Below are 18,974 nucleotides of genomic sequence, written 5' to 3' on the forward strand. Positions count from 1 at the left end.
ATCTCTTCTCTATTCCGTCCTTCCTCCTATAACTTTTCCTCCATTTTCACTCCTTTCCCAATGTCAGGAGATAGGTAGAAATACTAAAGAGAAGGAGCAGTTAACACATCCTCCTGGCCATGGCTTTAAGCAGTTTTTCCCTTTCCTTTTTATAAACCTAAGTCTAGGCACAATTAACCACAGATACCACAGCTATGGTCTGGCTTAAGGATTGGCTGTAATAGCAGCCATTGCAGCAGAGTTGATAAATGCACTCAGAGAAGGCATGCTGCACAGATCCATAATCGTTTTGGATCTAGTTTTTGGAAAGGCCCTCATAAATCAAGAAATCCCTCTTAGCTGTGGGCCTCACAGGATGCAAGTTTCTGCTCTATGAGACGGCCCTTAGTTTTAAGAGGGCCCTCTCTAAGGCCTCTTCTGACCATGCTGCCAGCTGATTTATCATGTATTTTTAACAGCAATTAAAAATGGAACAAAATAACATTTTTCACCTACCTTTAATCCAGAGATCATAACACTCTTGATTATTAAAGACTTGCAATTCCCCTGAGAGGTAGGTAGCTTGTATTGTGCCCATTTTATAGGTGTGTAAAGTGACTTGCCCAAGGTCACAGTGAATTAGTGGAAGAGCCAGGCTGAGAATCCTGACTCCAAGTCTCCCTGCTCTAATCACATAAACCACACTGCCTCTGCATTTCTCATAATTAGTGAACACAGGTGAATTTTAACCCACTGACTGAATTACACCTGATTCAGTACTTGAAACGCTTCTGCAGAGAATAACAGCTTATGCATATCAACTATTACTTTGAGAGTTGCATATGCACTGTGCCTCAGTTTTATGGCCTGAAGCAACTGAGATGTCACTTATGATTAATCATAAGTGTAATTACAGTAGGTGAGAGACTGAAAATAAGTTTTTAATCAGATTGTACACAAAACATTTTTGCACAGCAAGTCAACTTACATCTGTTGCATATTCCACAGTTGTTAGGGGAATCCATAAAGTACCTAAAAGTTTGTCCCATATCAAGCCTTTCTTCCACAGCTCCACCATGAAGCCCTTTTCAACATCACTGATTTCACTGCAAATAAACAAAACAAACAAATAAACAAACCAACCAGATACTGTGATTTGGGACAGCAAACCTGAAAATCTGAAAATGCAATCTTAATGATAGTTTTACTACTACTCCACTAGAATACTCTGAACCACTGCTTTCTAACCACACAATTATCATCATTAATATATAATTGAACCTTACTTTTACAAACACCAATCTTACAAATGACCTGTTATATGAATGCTTCCTCCTGACCAAAATAAAATAAAATCACAAACAAAAGCGATGTCAGTAAAGAGCAAGTCGACATCGCTTCACATTCTGATAACTTCAATTAGAAATTGTTTCGCAGCGCTTCGAACGGAAAGAAAAAAACAGTGCAGTATACCATACTGCAACCTATGCCCTGGATCTACTGTACTTCTGAAATGTTCAGTTTTGTGAACTTTTTGATTTTATTAACAATCTCCAATTAGATAATAAAATATGGGTTCTACTGTGAAATATGAAGTAACTGGCATGGTTATGAACATAAACCTCCAAGATCCAAGTCAATAATACACTTGAGTACTAACTTTCAGGATCTTGACTGATTTCACAGCTCCATACTTTGTGTATCAAAAAGTCTGTCAGGAGTGGGGCAGCAGACTGGTACCAGCAGCCAATATTCCTGCTTCGCTGGAAGACCTAGAGCCATCTGACATAGCCCAGGAAAAAAAGGTAGGTGTAAGCAGAAGATGCACTGATTCAGACCAGTGTTGCTGCTCTGACCTTCCAATGGATTTTGAAGCTGCTCTCCTCAGGAAGAATCCCAGGACCAGTGTGCTAGAGTGAATCACACACCCAACCTCTAGTGCAGCTGCTCACATAGGTACAGGACTTACCCTGTGTATCCAGCCCTTAGTTAGTTAGTTGGCTGTCCAAACAGTAGTTAAAATATATTTTAATAATCTAAGGAAATACCTGCTCAATGACACCCTTGTACAGTAACCTAATTCTAAGCCTCCTCACAACCCATATTCTAGTTATTTACTATTTTTAAATATTGGTAGGTAACAGCACTGTAGTGCTTCACAAAAAACTAACTCTTCAACTTGATAGCATCCCTGAGACATAGCTAGAGAAACAGATTGAAAGGGCCAAGCTGGGCTCTCACCCAAGTTGAAAGAGCTATTTGTAAACAAATCTGTGATTAGAAACTAACAGTTCCTAGGTTACCGAGGAGTGAATCTGAAAACATTACCCTTTAGTTATAAGAGGCGTCTGGTTAGAGCCAAATTGTCCCATTATCATTGGGGTGAGGAGGATGATCATTTAGGTTAGCCCCATCTGTGACTTTTTGGGGGGTACTTGACAAGACATTGGCAACAGTTTCCTTACTACAGGACCATACATACATGAATAATTAATCAGTCCAGGTATTTAGTAATCACAAAACACAAAGATAAAAAATAAATAAAAAACTTTCTGAAATGCAGAAGTGATCATGGCAGAGATTTTGCATGGCTGCTGGTAAAACTACACCTGCATCATGGTGTCAGAAAGTGATCTGGCCTTTAAGGATTATGGCCTTAGTCCCACCTGTGCTCAGATATTTGACTCCCAGGACATGGGTTTGAGGCCAGGACTAAGAACTGCCATACTTGGTCGACCAAAGGTCCATCTAGCCTATTGTGATGCATAACTAGAAAATAAAATAAATAAATAACCCTCAAAAGACATGCAGGGAGATAATGTTTGTGTTTTTGTATATTTACATATGTAAGAGTAGGGTCAACAGTGTAATCAACAGTCCCAGTCCATGCTATATTCTGATATCATTTAAATGAATTGTAAACATGGGATATCTTGGTATTCATCTCTCTTTGAAATGTAGTGTGAACGGTGGAGGAACAAGCAAATGGCCTTATGTTAATCGGTGATGGACCTCCTTCAAAGTCATCCTAATTACCTTTTGTTCCCTGAGGAACTCCCACCTGTCAAAAAGACATGAAATTGTATAAAAGACCCTTGCGTCCTGATTCTTTCATCTCAGATCTGCTTCATCTTCATTAGGGGAAGTTTGAGTCATAAGACTGAGATCCCAGTTATGCTGGTACAGCCTGAATATGCTATTTGGACATTAGACTATAAACTATGAATTACTTCTGAAATAACTCTTTGCAACTACAAAGCTCACCATCTCTGCTATGAATCTGCAATTCAATGAATTGAACTCATGTCTGTATGTACATTGATCTTTTAACCATACTCTCTCTCTTTTGTTTTTAATAAATTTTAGTTTTGTTAATGAGCATTGGCTGTAGCGTGTATTTGGGTAAGATCTGAAACATTCATTAACCTGGGAGGTAATGCGTCCGATCCTTTGGGATTGGTAGAACCTTTTCTTTTATATGATGAAATAAGATTTACAGAAATTCTTATCATATTTGACATGGGTACCTGGATGGAGGCCTGAGGCTAGATAACTTTAAGGGAACTGTGTTGTTTGGACTTCTGAGTACCCAGTAAGGTAATAAAGAAGCTGTTTTATGCTGGCTTGGTAAATCTAAGTACAGTATTGGAATATCCACCATCTTTTTTGGGTTCGGCTGCCCCATTCTTTGCAGTTCACTCTAACTGAGTGACCACAGCTGGCTCCCACTAGGACCCCGATCACACCTAGTATCCGGTCTTCTGACAGTGGCCAATGCCAGGTGCCCCAGAGGGAATGAACAGAACAGGTAATCATCAAGTGATCAATCCCTTGTTGCCCTTTCTCATCTTCTGTCAAACAGAAGCTAAAGACACCATCCTGGCTAATAGGCATTGATGGACCTATCCTCCATGAACTTATCTAGTTCTTTTTTAACCCTGTTAGCATCTTGGTCTTCACAACATCCTCTGGCAAGCAGTTCCACAGGTTGACTGTGTGTCGTGTGAAAAAAATACTTCCTTTTGTTTGTTTTAAACCTGCTGCCTATTAATTTCATTTGATAACCCCTAATTCTTGTGTTATGAGACATAACCTGGGGGTCACCTGCTTCCTGGATGAAAGGCAAACACACAGTAACAATTTAGATCAGATGAAAGGACTGGCTGGCATTACCTGCAGTGAAGGGCAGATTTAAGAAGGAAAAGGCTCGAGGAGACACCAGAACCCCAGTTTGGAAAAGAAATGTTGAGTCCACCAAGTGGTGAAGAAACTGTAGAGTTGTGGAAAGACTTGTTTTGACTTACGCTAGCATTTGAACTGTAATTTTTTTTTTTAAGTACATCAGCCCCCACCATCCAAAAAGGGTATTATGACTTACAAGCATCTGGGTGTTTGAGAACCCCAAGAGGGGAAAGTGAGGCAGTGTCAGAGGCTGATGCTAAATGGGTGATAACACTGTCATGGCAAGCACTCACCCCTGGAGCACCCTTGGGTGGCCCAGTGTGAACTCATAGTTGTGTCATTGCCTCAGTTTCACCTTATGTGCTATTAGTAAGTTCAGTGAGGCTCTTATATAGTGACTAGTGCCCCTTCAGAGATCTAGTTTATTAATAAAAGGCTGAACGCAGTATACAGAGAAGCCTTCACTCCAGCATTGTAGTAGAGGGGTGTTTCTTAGTTAGCCTGCCCCCCCACATAACTCCCTCCTTCTTCTCACTCCAGGCTCTTCACTAGTAAGGCCCTCTCAACCCAGAACCCTTTTCTGGGGTTAGGCCTCCTACCATCACCTGGGGAAGGGTTCTTTCTCTGGACCAGCACATAGTTCCCCAATTACCTGAACACTTTGCTTCTGTCTGATAAGATCCTTTTGCTAGGACCAGGCCTTCCTAGGGCTTTGCCACTCTTAGAACCAGATATCTTCCATAACATCTTTCCTTGGTCCCCTGTTCTGGTAAGCTTGCTAACCAGCTTCCCCCAAAAGTCCCTCTCCTCAGGAACTACCTCTGTGTGTTGTAGCTTCCTGACTAAGGAGCCCTCATAACCCTTTATTAAGTCCAGGTGTGTCTTTACGAGTTAACTGCCACTCAGTCACCTAGGTCATTAACTACTCACTGGTGTGACAGGCTCTCCTAAGGAGAATCCAGGTAGGCTGGGTGCTTTACACCCTCAGGGGCCACCTATTCTGTGACACACCAACTCTGTTTTTTTAGCAGGGGAGGGGTAAGCACCAATACCAACTCCAGAAATTAAAAGATAATGACTCAGACTGCAAAACCCAGAAGATCTTTTTAAAGACTAGACATGGTTTTAGTCTCTCTTTTGATGTTTAAACTTCTCCCTCCCCCACCCAAATCATGTTTGGCAGTTATGGCCCAATATCCATGAAATCATGAGAGTTTCCAACGCCAGCTTGGGTGATTACCCCCATTCTATCAGGCTGCAGAGAGCAGCATCTGTAGATGATTAACATGGGTATTGGGGAATGCTGCCCCTTTTCCTCTCAGACACCTGGGAGTAAGGGGGACCAGCCCCAGTATATACTGACCCTCTCACTTGCTTTCACTGAATAAAGTAAAAGCTAGGATAGGTTTTCTAAACTGTCATACCTGGCTAGAGGTGATAGACTGTTGTAGCAGAAGCAATAGAAGGATTCCCCTTGACTTCAATGGGCTTTGGATTAGCCCCCCCCCCCCTTTTTGTTTTCTACCTGTGGATCGTATGTGTATTTTATTATTTGTTATTTTAAAGACAGAAATGTTTGTACCAAATCTTTATCATTCACTTCTGCCTTGGGAATTCATAACTACATTTAGGTATGGTTTGTCTTATACAAAATCAATACAATAAAGCCCCAGACAGAAATAAAAGTTATTTCATGATGGCACATCTTGCCATCTTGTATATTTAGACCACAAACAGCTATGAACTATTTCCTTAAGTGTTAGTAATAACAAACAATGTAACTATGCTGCTGGTATGAGTGATGATACTTTTATTCCTAATGTTTATCTGACACATTAAATCAAACAGGAATAAATTCTGAGATTAAACAATAAATTATTTCAGTTAATCACAGTGAAATCCTGTGAATTCACATTTACCTGTAAAAAGGAAAAACTACTGAAGCAACAAAGGGTGGTTCCCCTGATTTGTGTATTAAATATGAACAAAATATAACGGATGCATGCTGCATTGCACAAGCAGTTTACATACTGTATGCATTTGGGTTGCCTGGGGAGTCATGGCCTGATTTTTTGCTGCCTTGTCACTAACACCTGTCCAAAATGGATGTGAAATATTTCTGTTCCGATTCTCACTTTACACAGGTGCGAAGAGCTACCCCATGGCAAAATCCTGCCTTTCAATTTCCTCAGTGCTATGATGATATTAATGTTACATTGGAAATCAAAAGGCAGAGCCATATGCTGAAGGCTTAAACTGCTGTGTACATTAAAAGAAGCAAACTTGTTGACTCCTTGGGATACATCTGAAGAGAAAGAGCACTTAAAGAAATGGACTAGAACATGACTCTGTATAAATGTATTTGTAAATGTCTATTTATAGGGCATTTTAAAAGGCTACTCCCTTGTATGCTTCAGTGAGCAGCAGATGGAGCCACAGCAGGCTCAGAAAAGATTTTCTCTAACTTTTAGGTAATGAGCTTTAATTATCACAGGGCAAACAGTTTATTTTCTTTGCTGCTAGAAAGGTGGTTTTGTATCCTTCTGTCAGATTTAGACTGCAACCTAAATAACACATTTCCTTATGCCTAGCGCAATTTTCCAGAGATGCTTCCTACTAAATGGTTAATTTACCACTGCAATTATAATTTCTTTGCCATGTGACAAAGACACAATGTGACTGAAAGCAAAAGGTTTTTACTGCAGAGAACACAAATTCACTAAGAACGGTTTCAGACTAGCAGCCGTGTTAGTCTGTATCCGCAAAAAGAAAAGGAGTACTTGTGGCACCTTAGACACTAACAAATTTATTTGAGCATAAGCTTTCGTGAGCTACAGCTCACTGCATCCGATGAAGTGAGCTGTAGCTCACGAAAGCTTATGCTCAAATAAATTTGTTAGTTTCGAAGGTGCCACAAGTACCCCTTTCCTTTTCACTACGAACTGAATTTTCAACAACTGTTATAGGAAAGTTAGAAGACTCGGGTCATAAACAACAGCTCTCCTCCTGTATAAATATCAGAGAGAAATATTTTTTAAGACAGCTTCTGCATTAAGGGTAATGGAGAGGGGCCAATGCTGAAATTCTTCCTCATACACAAAAAGAAAAGGAGTACTTGTGGCACCTTAGAGACTAACCAATTTATTTGAGCATAAGCTTTCGTGAGCTACAGCTCACTTCATCGGATGCATACTGTGGAAAAGTATGTAAAAAAGCTGTAGCTCACGAAAGCTTATGCTCAAATAAATTGGTTAGTCTCTAAGGTGCCACAAGTACTCCTTTTCTTTTTGCGAATACAGACTAGCACGGCTGTTACTCTGATTCCTCATACACAATACCTACTTTCTCATGCAAAAAGGCATAGTACACTGGTAGTACTAGTAGTAATAGTAAAACTACTATGTCTAGATTAGTAAATATCATAAAAATCTTCTAACACAATATTATATACCAAGGAAAGTACTGCACCGAGACATGACAACTTTACTACAATTTGCAGACAGAAAGCCTGATCCTGGTTTACAGTAAGACAACTCTAGCAGTACAAAGGAGACTTAAAGAGGGTGGAAATGTACCTTGCACACATTTAAAGACCCTTTTTCACTGGCAGAGTGGTGAAAACTGGACTTGGTATGAATGAGAATCAGGCCCAGAAACTTTAATATTCTTAAACTGAAACAATGATCTTAGGCTATTGTTATTATTTTAAAAACAAGTCAAATGTGTGAAATCCTGAAAATGCTAAATTACATTAAAAGTTCAAAGATGAAAAGGTTTTGGGAAGGGGGAGGAGCTGAAGGGAGTATATGATGATGGGATCATGGGGTTTATTTCTTGGAGACTTAGCAGGAAAAGACAGAAAGGAGATAAACTAGCAGAGCTGGCTGGAAAATGATTGGGGCAGTGGTTTCCACTGAGAATATCAACTTTTTGTCAAAAAACTGAGAATCTGAAGACTTTTTTTTTTTTTTTTTGGTAACTGAATCCAAAACATTTTGGCCAAAAACCAAAAGAAATTTTGGTTAAAACCAAAAATATTTTTGGTTTTTAGATTTTTAAAAAAAATCTATCATTTTGGAGGAAAGCAAATACTTTTACCAAAAATTTCTTTGCGTCAATTTTCTATCTGAAAAATTAACACTGAAAATTTTCCACTAATCCTAGTTGCTAGGAGTAAAACTGATATTGCTCTGATGAGAGGAGAAGGCAGCAAGATGTGATAGTAGATATGAGAATATGACCGGACGTCAACAGAAGCAAGGATGCAGAGGAAAAAGTGGAGATGGGGAACATAAGGGAGTTACGCGCCCAAACCACACAGGAATTCAGTGGGAGCCAGATATCTAACTTCCTTAGGCTCCTTTGAAAATCCCAGTTGAGAACAGATCTGTAAAATGAGCTGAGGTGAGGCAGAATATGTGCCTGTGCCCATCTAGCTGTGGGGAGCCAATAAAGCTCTTGAATAAAACAGGAGTGATGAGATGGTGGGGTGGAAAGAGAAAAAGGTGGCTCAAGCAAGGGAGATGGCAGTGGGCAGGATTTGGAGAGAGACATAAGGAACAATATATTGGGTCTAATAGGTCAGCAATTAAAAGAATCTCAATGATCAGTTAAAATAATATGTTGGGCATATCTAACTGGCAAGCAGGGGGATGGAATGGAAAATAAAAAATTGTGTCTACTTGAATCCTGTCTACCATCTTAGAGCTCCCTATTCACTGGGGCTAAAATAAACTTAATGAAACTGGATCACAAAGGCTTCTTCTCCCCTTGATCTGCATTCTGGCAGAACAGCTCAGACCACTTACTTTGCCTGGATCCTGAGGCCAGGGGCTAGCCCATGTTCTCCCTGAGCTAGATTTCCCCTTCCCTGGAGCTGCTGGCTGTGTTTGGTCATAGAGTTCATTATCAGTTGTATCAACATAGCCATGACACAATGCAAACTAATTGACAAGAAATCTCTGTTACTTACAACATAAAGTCTTGTTCCCAGCAAGGTTCGCTTCCTTTTCTGTTTATTGTGGTGCTTTTTAGATTTTGGATTTTTAAAACAACATAGGTATTAAATGTGTCTGAAACAGAAACAACAAACAAATTAACTACCTTTCATTATTTTGTGCTAGGAGCTGGGGGCATTGACTTAGGCTTGTGGAGTTCACACTATGGGGCTAAGAATAGCAGTGTAGCCTTTCCATCTTGGCTGGAGCCTGGGCTCTGAGACCCACCCCCCTCGCCGGGTTTCAGAGCCAAGGCACCAGCCTAAGTGCAAACATCTATGCTGCTATGTTTAGCTCTGTAGTGAGGGTCCCCAAGACCGAGTCAGTTGATCAAAGCTCTGAGACTCACAGCCACAGTTTTTGTTTGTTTGGGGTTTTTTTACAGTGTAAACATACCCTTAAACTCCCAGTACCTTGGAGTTAACTCTAACTACGATACAACCCACACAGAAATGCCTCTCAGTTCTGTGGCTTAGCTATGAAACCCCCAATAATTCTGAATATGGCTCTCTGTGTAGCAAAATAAGTTAAAACAAAACATTCCTAAAGCAGCTAGAGGTATGAATTGTGTCTGGTGTCCACTGTATAAAATGTGAATAAGTTGTTTTTCTAGCAGGAGCATATTCGATAGGAAGTAGTTAGTTCTCTAATAGTTAGGTGTGGACAAAAGTGGTGCATTATTTACAGAAAGAGACGCCTTCCTTGTTTAGGTGGCAGTAGTTACAAAACATCATGAGAAAAGCCCAGCTCCTCAAAGGTATTTAGGTGCCTAGCTCCCATTGAAATCAATGGGTAAATAAGTTGTACATGCATTTTTGTAAGTCCAAAAATGGAGGCCATGTCTGAAAACCTGCCCCACATTATGCATATTAGAGTAAATGTAACGTCAAGATATTTCCAAAGCACGTTGAGTTACATTATATGACTGTCTACATTGCAATGAACGGAATGAAATCACAGAAGTACAAAAATAGGCACCAATGTAAATCTAAATGTGGTAGCAAAGTTGTCCCTTCCAATAAATAGTAAGATGCTTATGGCTCAGTCCTCAGTTGCATCACAGCAGAATTTGATGCTGCTGTTGTGAGGGGATGCAAAGGTGGCTGTAAACCATCTTTCAATGTCCTCGATCTTGGGGCGGGATAAAGATCAAACTGGTCTCTGGCACAAAGTAGAGCAGCCAATTCCTGGTTTGGTTCAGTACCATCACTAACTTCTACAGCCTTCATTTAAAGATCTGCATTTAATTAACCTGCATTGTTAAAGTTTTCAGAGAGGTTGATAACCATAACAGCTAGTGCATGATAATATTTCATTAAGGCACACTGGCATTTTAAACCAGTGTGGATTTGTGAGGTGGAGTCCAAAATGCAGGCTACACCCTGTAGGCTACTCTGTGATGCCACTTGACCAATAGGCCAGGTCTGTCAAAAGGGGAGCTCTTACGGGACAACAAATTAATTGGAACAAATTAGTGTGAGTAAACTAAGTCATCATTCACCAAGTCATCTATTTATTTTCTTTGTCAATGTACCAAGCGTCTCAAATATCATGTCATTGCTCTCAGACTGAACAAACTATTAACAAAGTCAATATAGGTTTAGAAATCTGTTTGTGGATTAAAAGCTTTCAATATATGATTCATTTATTATGCAGGGTAACTCTCTGAATACGCCAAATAACCTGACAGAGAATGAAAATTGCAAATTTTCTGTATCTTTGCTGTATGTCATTTTTATTTTATGTTTTGATTTTTTTGTAGTTTTTGGGCTTGTGCATCAGACTGTATGAGCATTGGGAAGGGATCCACATCAATCATAAATTAGTTGCCTAATTCTAGTGATTTTGAACACCACCATCAAAAATCTAATCTTCTATCTCCAAAAACAAATATCAAAAACATAAATACCCTTCATCCGATATTAAAGCTAACATCTTTTCAAATATTCAGTGCAATTTGAAAATGCAGCCAGAATGGATGAGAAACAGAGCAATTAGACAGGCAGATTAACCTTTAAAAACATGTATTTAAGAATCTCTATTCAATCCACCTTTAACTCCAAGCTTTCATCCACGTTTGACAGATTCACTCCCCTCTCACACTGAAGTCTCTCTCACCAGTATTCAAACTTGGCTCACATTTCTGTTGCTTCCCCAGCACCTTTTCCCACATAGCTGAGTACCTCTGAAGAAAATCTTGACTGGCTGAACTATCATTTTTTCTTCTCTTACTACAGCTCTGTTATCTACCATGTTCAAGCAGCTGCTTCTCCTTGATTGACTCCTATGCTTAAGACCTCAGTGTCTCTTCTCTGCATTTGAATGTCCCCACAGTGCTTCTCCCCCATCTCTCTCTCCCTCCCTGAAATCTCACGAGCTACTTTTGGAAAAGAGAGAGAAGGTGAGTGAGGTAATATCTTTTATTGGACCAACTTAAGAAAACTTAAGAAAAAGAGACATTTGTAATACATCCTTCACCACATGCCTCCGTGCACACACAGAGACATACACAAAACCCTTAAATTATAACAATGCAGATTCTGAGCCACATTCACTGATAAACCCTGGTGGTGAAAAGCAGCTGTAAATTCCAGTTAACTAGCTACTTGAAGATTGGAATCTTTCGTAGCCCAAATCTGCCATAGCACTTTCTATGTCACTTCCCTTTCTGTCCAATTCAGGGTCCACAGTTGGGGGAAAATGGAGCACTATTGGGTCATCCCTTTGCCTAGCTCATCCCTGACTATTGTAATGGCCCAGTGGAGCTATGGCCAGCCAACACAAGACAGAATAGCCTTACAGCTGTTCTACCTCACATGAAGAAGAGGACTGGCAGGAGTGGAACAGTGGGAACATACGGGTGGCTTAAGACCACCTCTACCTCCCACATATAGGCACCTCTTCTGCAGTTCCTCAAGAATGGGAACTCTGGCCCTTTATCTCTGAATATATCTTTCAGTCTGCATCACTGTTAGCTTTGATAATAGCTAGTGCTAAATAACATTCAAAGGTCAATTTAAATGTTTTATTTAATTTATCAAGCAGTGCTATAAATGTAAGCATCTATTGTAAATTAGAGCACAGATGAAACATAACATTTGCTGGATCTTGTGCAATCATTTTATGTGACAATATTATGCATAATGACAGCGAAAAGAAATGTCCCCATGTTCTACGCTTCACAAATGCAGATGTAACTAATAATGACTGTGCTTCTCAATGAGTTAAATGAGAATCATATTCTGAGACAGTGGCTTAAATGTGGTAGTTCAAATGACCTCAAAATTCACCTCTCTTTAATCCAAGTAATCTAAAACAATCTGCACGGGTTACCACAGGGCAGCATTAGTCAGTCAGCCATATTTTACCCCCCCCCCCGCTTTCCTGCTGGTAATAGCTCACTTTAAGTGATCACTCTCATTACAGTGTGTATGGTAGTGCCCATTGGTTCATGTTCTCTATGTATATAAATCTCCCCACTGTATTTTCCGCTGAATGCATCCGATGAAGTGAGCTGTAGCTCACGAAAGCTTATGCTCAGATAAATTTGTTAGTCTCTAAGGTGCCACAAGTACTCCTTTTCCTATTGTTTCCTAACAATGTCCTGGAGTGCCCCAAGTTAAAGGTAATGTATTATTTTATTTTATTGTTATGTCAAATCTTGAAGTCCTTACTCAGGTTTTAATCTGCATTTGTCTACACAGATCACTGAAATGTTTGTGTCTGCCTGAGTCTGGTCTTGCCTCTCTAGCCATTGTCCAGCCCTTGACCCTAGAGGCTGACTGAAAACAATCCCAGGCATCCAGATTTTGGTCAAGGTCATGGGTTAGTGCTCCCATCTGAACCAGCCAGCTACAGATCTATGGGGCTTCTGCTCCCATCCATACTTCTTTATTGTCCTCAATGGACACATTCAGGCACAGTCCCTGCCCACCTTTGGTGAAGCTGCAAACTCTGCACCACCAATATCTCCCGCTTCCCCCATCACAATGGTTTCACTTGTCTCAGGACCTTCTGTCTGCTTTTTTCCCATGCAAATGTACACTTCAAGCATTAGTATGGTAGAAAATAACATTAGTAAATGTTATGTCACATTATGGACCTTAATCTTGTTTGGAAAGTGCTGTGATTCATTTATCTCCTTGTAAATAGTAGAAAAATTTGCATAGCAAACTTGCATGTCCTTATTTCTTTTGCCCTGGATAGATTGAGGACCTACCGCTATTTCTAGCTTAAACAGATTTACTTTAGCACAATGCATATTTGCTCTTAAAAGAAAAAAAACGGTGTTTGTCTAAATTTAGAGTATGGGAAGGCAAACTTACCAGCAGCGCCATTCAACCGTCCTTTTTTCACTATTAAAAATAAAAAGAGAAATACATGTAACTATATTAATTCCTATAATACTTTTAGAAGATTCTTAGCTGCAAATATTCTTTTAAAAACTAAGAAATTTCCGTCTTTTAAAAAATTATTCATCATTTAAAGATACAAGTGAGGTCTATATCAAAGTCGTATCTGTATTAATATATCATAATATAAGACAAAATTACATAATCAGAGCAATCTTATATTACAATATTGTCCACATTTTTGTCAAGAGGATAAGATCTCTAAATATCTTGAGGAAAGAGAAAAAAATTGTCTTAAGTAAATACCTGGTATATAAATACAATATAACAAGCATTGATTTAATGACATAATAAACCATACTAAACAACTGACTTTAGTAATAATTTATTTCAAACACCACCGGCCTTTGAAAGATCCATGCACCTTACTGGCTCCGGAGCTAAAATTTTAACTGGAAGTTATGAAATGCCATGTTAGGTTTTCCATAGCAGCATAAAGATTATACTGTCTGCTTCTTTTCCAATTACCATTTATGATAACTATGGTAAGTTGGGGGAACTCAGCAGAGCAGTGTGGTGGTGAGCTCTCATTGGCATACCAACAATGATACTGGCTGAGATAAACTGAAGGCCATTGGAGGGTGCAAATACAAGGGTGAATTCCCACCCCCAAATAGGATGGTTGCATACAATCCTATGGAGTTAAGAATCAGCATTTGGGCCACTAAGATTTTAAAAAAATGCTGCTGTGCTTCCTTTTAGAATAAGTTAGGTATTTTAATAAGGTGTCATTTACTGCATGGTATTTTTAGAAACAACTCATATGTGGCAAAGCCACACTGCTATGAAATTAATAAAACTCCAAGGATTTATTTCTCATTACAGCTAAAAATAGGCACCATTTCAACAAGAATAGCTTGTGTCATGAACAGAAGCCAAAATTACTTGGCTACCGCTAAATGTGTCACATTTATTGTTCATAAACATGATATATGGGTCTGAGCTGGAGTCAAGCCAGGATCCAGGGTTCAAGCCCTATTACTTTGCAATGTAGATGTAGCCCCACTTGGACTCTTCCTCTGGGAATATGCCAATAGTATCCCATAATCCTACAGGCTGACTTTCTTAGTCATCTGGATAGTCAAGTTTTCCCACGCTGTACCATGAACAAAGGGCTAAAGCAGTAACATTTTGGGAGGGCATTAGGAAATCTTGGATATGGGTGGTTGGACTTAAGCCTGCATAAAGCAGTATAGACACTGGAGCCCCAGGTTGGTACCCAGTGTTCAACAATTCTTAGCCTGAGAGTACAAACACATGTAGACACTCAAGCCCTAGATTAACAGGCCAGAGTTCTACTAACCCTGGGCTTACATTGCAGTGTAGACATACCCAAAGTGAAACTTACCCAAGGCTACACAGACTTTGGGGTGTAGCATAGAATTGAACCTAGGTGTCTCAAGTCCCAGGATAGCGTCCTAACTATTAGACTATCTTTCTGATGAATGCAATGGGACTTATTCATCACTCCAAGGGAAGGTACCGCCAGCATCACTGGCCATGTTCCTACCAGGTTGAGTTCTGATTTTGTCAAAACCAAGAGAGAGATCAGATTTTAGTAACCTATAAACTGAGGCAGTGGCTGTAAGGACCACCCTCCTTACTGGCCACACCATTCCAAAACCACTCTCTCTTACTACAGGAAACTTTCAACCAGGTTCTGTTCTGAAAAGCTACTGTGTAAAGACAGAATTGTAGTATTCTATGCTGATTCTCTCCCAATTATTTCTAGATCAAGTGTGCTTGGTTTACAAGTAAAAAGATGAGGGGTGGGGATTGTCTGGCTGCCACCTGCACATACTTGATAATTCTGTTGATGATGCACAAAGATAAATAGCATCTATCTCATTCAGTTCCTAGCTCTGATGACTTAGCAGTGGTATTAGGAGCAAAAACAGGACACCCATATTTCTGTCAATGAAGTAAGCAGGTGTGATAGAAGCCCATAGGGACCTGTGGAGAATAAAGTGTATGTTTACATGTTAAAGGGCACATAGGCTGGAAAGAGTTAAGATTTTTTCCAGGATTCTCTTCCCCCATCAGTTAATTGCATTGGCAAGATGCCATGTTTGTAATATGCATAAGGAAACATAAGACTGTTCCTAAGTCTCTGGATCAATATTCAGTTTTTGTGAGGAGGTGGAATTAAAAATGAGTATGGTCTGGAAACAAAGACAGAAGGTGAAGTTCCTCTAAAGTTTGAGTGCAGACTGAAGGGAGACAAATGCCATGAAACTTGAATGACTCTGTGTCAGAAAGGATGAGAAGCTGAAACAAGAGCTGTAAGATTCCATTAGCATTTAATGCTTCCTGTCTCTGCAGTTGAAAAAGAAGACTGTATTCAGAGACAGGCAAATTCTCCTCCCTCAGAGTCCCACCACAAGAAGAAACATTACTATGGTCAGGGAACGAAGAAGAGTAAGGTGGAAAAAACCAGCATATTCTACATGTCATATTGTGGCTGAAACCCTGGGCCTTAGAAGGTCAACTGTACTGGCTCACTATGGTCCATACTGTGCCTGGGGCAGAATGCACAAGGAACTTTTCCTCTCAACTGTGCTATCCTCTCCATATGCAATCCTGCGCTCTGGGGAGTCCAGGGAGTTCTGTCTGAGTGGAGAAAGAGGAAGGTGGTGGCTTTATTCCACCTTTGCCCCAGCCACCAGAGCTGGCTGCTGTGAAGAAGAGAGCATGCAGCACCACCAGAGGGTGCTCTCCATACTCACCTTATGATCTGAGAAACTCCAGGGGGATTTCTGAGGTACAGGCCTCCCCTAGCTTCACCTGGGGCAGCATGACTCCACGCATCTACAATACTGGGCTAGGTCTACACAATACAGCCCCATGAATAAAGAGTTTGTACACAATCTAAATAAACCTCATATGAGACTCAGCATCCTATAAAGACCATTACAAGTCCTCACTTATAACTGTAGGTAGGGATCACTAACACTAAACAATGTCTAGGAGGAAGTAAATATACTGGGCAGACCCTGTGAAGCCTCATACAAGCACTGCTGGTATCAGATGGCTGACCCTTTGAAGATTCCCAGCCTACTTGTGACAGGCTCCACAGAAAAGAACAAGCCAATCCAAGACAACCTGGGCATAATTAACTGCCTAAATAGCTGGAAGGCAGTTAATTCAGTAAGGGGTACCTGGGCCTAATAAGAGGCTTAGGAGAGCTTAGTTGAACAAAGGTCCTGAGTAGAAAGGAAGCTTGAATGAGGCAATAGCTTTTCCAGGTAGGGAAGTCTAGGAGAGACTGAACAAGCAAGAGAAAGACTACAAAGCTTTCCAGGCAGGGAGGCCTGGGAGAGACCCGAGCAAATGGGGGAAGGACTGGAGAGCTCTCCAGACAGCTGAGAAAACTGAGGCCTTCTACCAGTAACTTCTTCTGCAGTAAACTAGAGACTTTTGGTTTAGAACTTTTAATTTTTATCCTGACTCTGAGGTAAGAGCCTTTTAACCCCTTGTACATGTGCTCCTTTCAGAAGGCTTTATTAAAGGGAGATACTCTGCTAGAAAGCAGAGCGTTTGGCTTCTCCTTGATCAGGGTGTTTGAGTGACCTCATTGTTACCTCCTTCAGGATGGGAAATTGAGATGGGACACAGCAGAGCCACACTCACCTCTTAGGGAGTGCTTGGAAGGTGACAGTAACCCTTCTACAGCTTGTGGCCACCAGACTCTTCTTGCTGTGTTGCACAATCCTGTCTCATATTCAATGTATATTAATACCTATGCTCTATAAACATCGCCATAGTATTGTGTAAGCAACCACTTCAACTATTTAGCAGATGGACATAATGTGGAGTGAGGCCAGAGAACTAGTGAGTATGGTGTGACATCCATCAACTGGGCTCTGAGTCCAGTGTGTATCTCAAGAACATCTATGGAGAATAATCACTCAAAAAGCTCACAGGGTTTGCATAATCTAAATTAGCTCCCATTGCCATCTAAAGATGTGGGCTGTACATAGGCATGTATATGTCGGTGGGGAAAGACGTTATCTAGCCTTTACCAACTAGAAATCAAACATATTATGGTCTGACTTGTAATAGATCTGCTTTCTTGTCACTTCCATTGATCAAGAAAGCCCCAGGACTACCAGCAGCGCTGCTCATTTTGAAGTCACACTTGTTAAAATCCAACCATGTCATCATTTCAAAGTCAAATATGTCCTTTAAAGTTTAGTAAAAATTGGATTTTAAAAACAGGAAGAGAGTTCTAAACTTTTCCCACCAATCCAATCTACGAAGAGAGACAGATTTAATGGGCACAAAACAGCTGCTACTACCACCATGTAAAAGTAAAACTTGTGCTATACATGCATTAGTACATAGCCATATATTTCACTATTGAATCTGACACTGCAGTAGGTAATTGTCAATAAATAAGAATAAAATATCAGGACTTTCTGCTGAAGACCCCTCTCCTACCACCCTAATCTCTACATTTCCCCACATCTCTTCTCTTTCTCCTTCTCTTCCATCCTTCTTTCCCTGCAGCCTCAAAACCATCTCCCAAATTGGACTACACTGGCAATACAGCTCTGTTCAACAACCCCATCTCTTCTCAAACTCAGTGGAAACTTCTACTCTCAGGCCTCAGGAGGAGATGCTATCAAACTGTCTCAATGTGAGCCACAGGCATATCCTGGAGCTGAGCCCAATCAAAGCAGCCGTTGAACCAGCCTGCAAATGCTTAAAAACTTTGTAGAATTTACAGATGCTTGGAGTCTGTCTCATGGGGAAGCTATGCAACAAATATTCCTATTCTCGTTAATAAGTAGTGCACATCTACGCTTCACAGAGATGTACTTAGCAAGTGCCTACAAAAAGCTTCTTACCCTGATGAATGATCTGGTTATTAAACACTTACCTTTTACACAGAGAAGTTCCATTCAAGCAGAAGATTATTTTAAAGAATAACTAAGAAAAAATCAAATCCCTATTACAACAGGATGAGGTTTATTCCTGCTTTGATGATCACTGTTACAGAGAGAAGGAGGATGGAGAGAAAGTGTGTGTGTTGGAGTGTTTCCTTCTTCCCTCAGCCTCCTCTCATGTTTCACTGGACCAAAGCCAGCCATTTGACCAATGGGTTTAAAGGCCAATCCCAAATCCTTCCTCTCTGTATATACAGTATAGGAGATGGGAATAGAGTAGAGAGAGATTACAGCCGTTTCTTCCCCCTCCCTGCTTCATTTGTTTATACAGCTGCCTTTAGCCTAAAGGCAGTTCTGGGTGTCATCTTTGCCAGCAATAATACAAATGCAGTGTGAGATGAGAGAACACGTATTAGTTCAGTTACTTTGCAGAATATTTAAACTTTGATTTTAACAAGTAAAAAGCATTTGAAGTAGAAGATGGGATGGTTAAGACAGTTAATATAATCTAGATA

The 18,974-nt window shown here is 40.2% G+C and overlaps 1 protein-coding gene across 1 annotated transcript in view; it reads right to left on the reverse strand.

The window, feature by feature from the left end:
- The window catches only part of LOC125644004 (protein unc-13 homolog A-like), a 72,791-nt gene extending 54,234 nt beyond the window's left edge, over nt 1-18,557 (reverse strand). The window contains exons 1-4 of the mRNA XM_075133071.1: nt 18,453-18,557; nt 13,484-13,513; nt 9,134-9,233; nt 968-1,085 (exon numbers count right to left, since the gene is read on the reverse strand). Coding sequence (XP_074989172.1) covers nt 968-1,085; nt 9,134-9,233; nt 13,484-13,513; nt 18,453-18,474 — 270 coding nt within the window. The 5' untranslated portion in view covers nt 18,475-18,557. The remainder of the gene's footprint in view (nt 1-967; nt 1,086-9,133; nt 9,234-13,483; nt 13,514-18,452) is intronic.
- Between the last annotated feature and the right edge of the window lie 417 nt (nt 18,558-18,974).

Source organism: Caretta caretta, chromosome 10 (genome assembly GCF_965140235.1).
Source record: "Caretta caretta isolate rCarCar2 chromosome 10, rCarCar1.hap1, whole genome shotgun sequence".
NCBI classification, from domain to species: Eukaryota; Metazoa; Chordata; order Testudines; family Cheloniidae; genus Caretta; species Caretta caretta.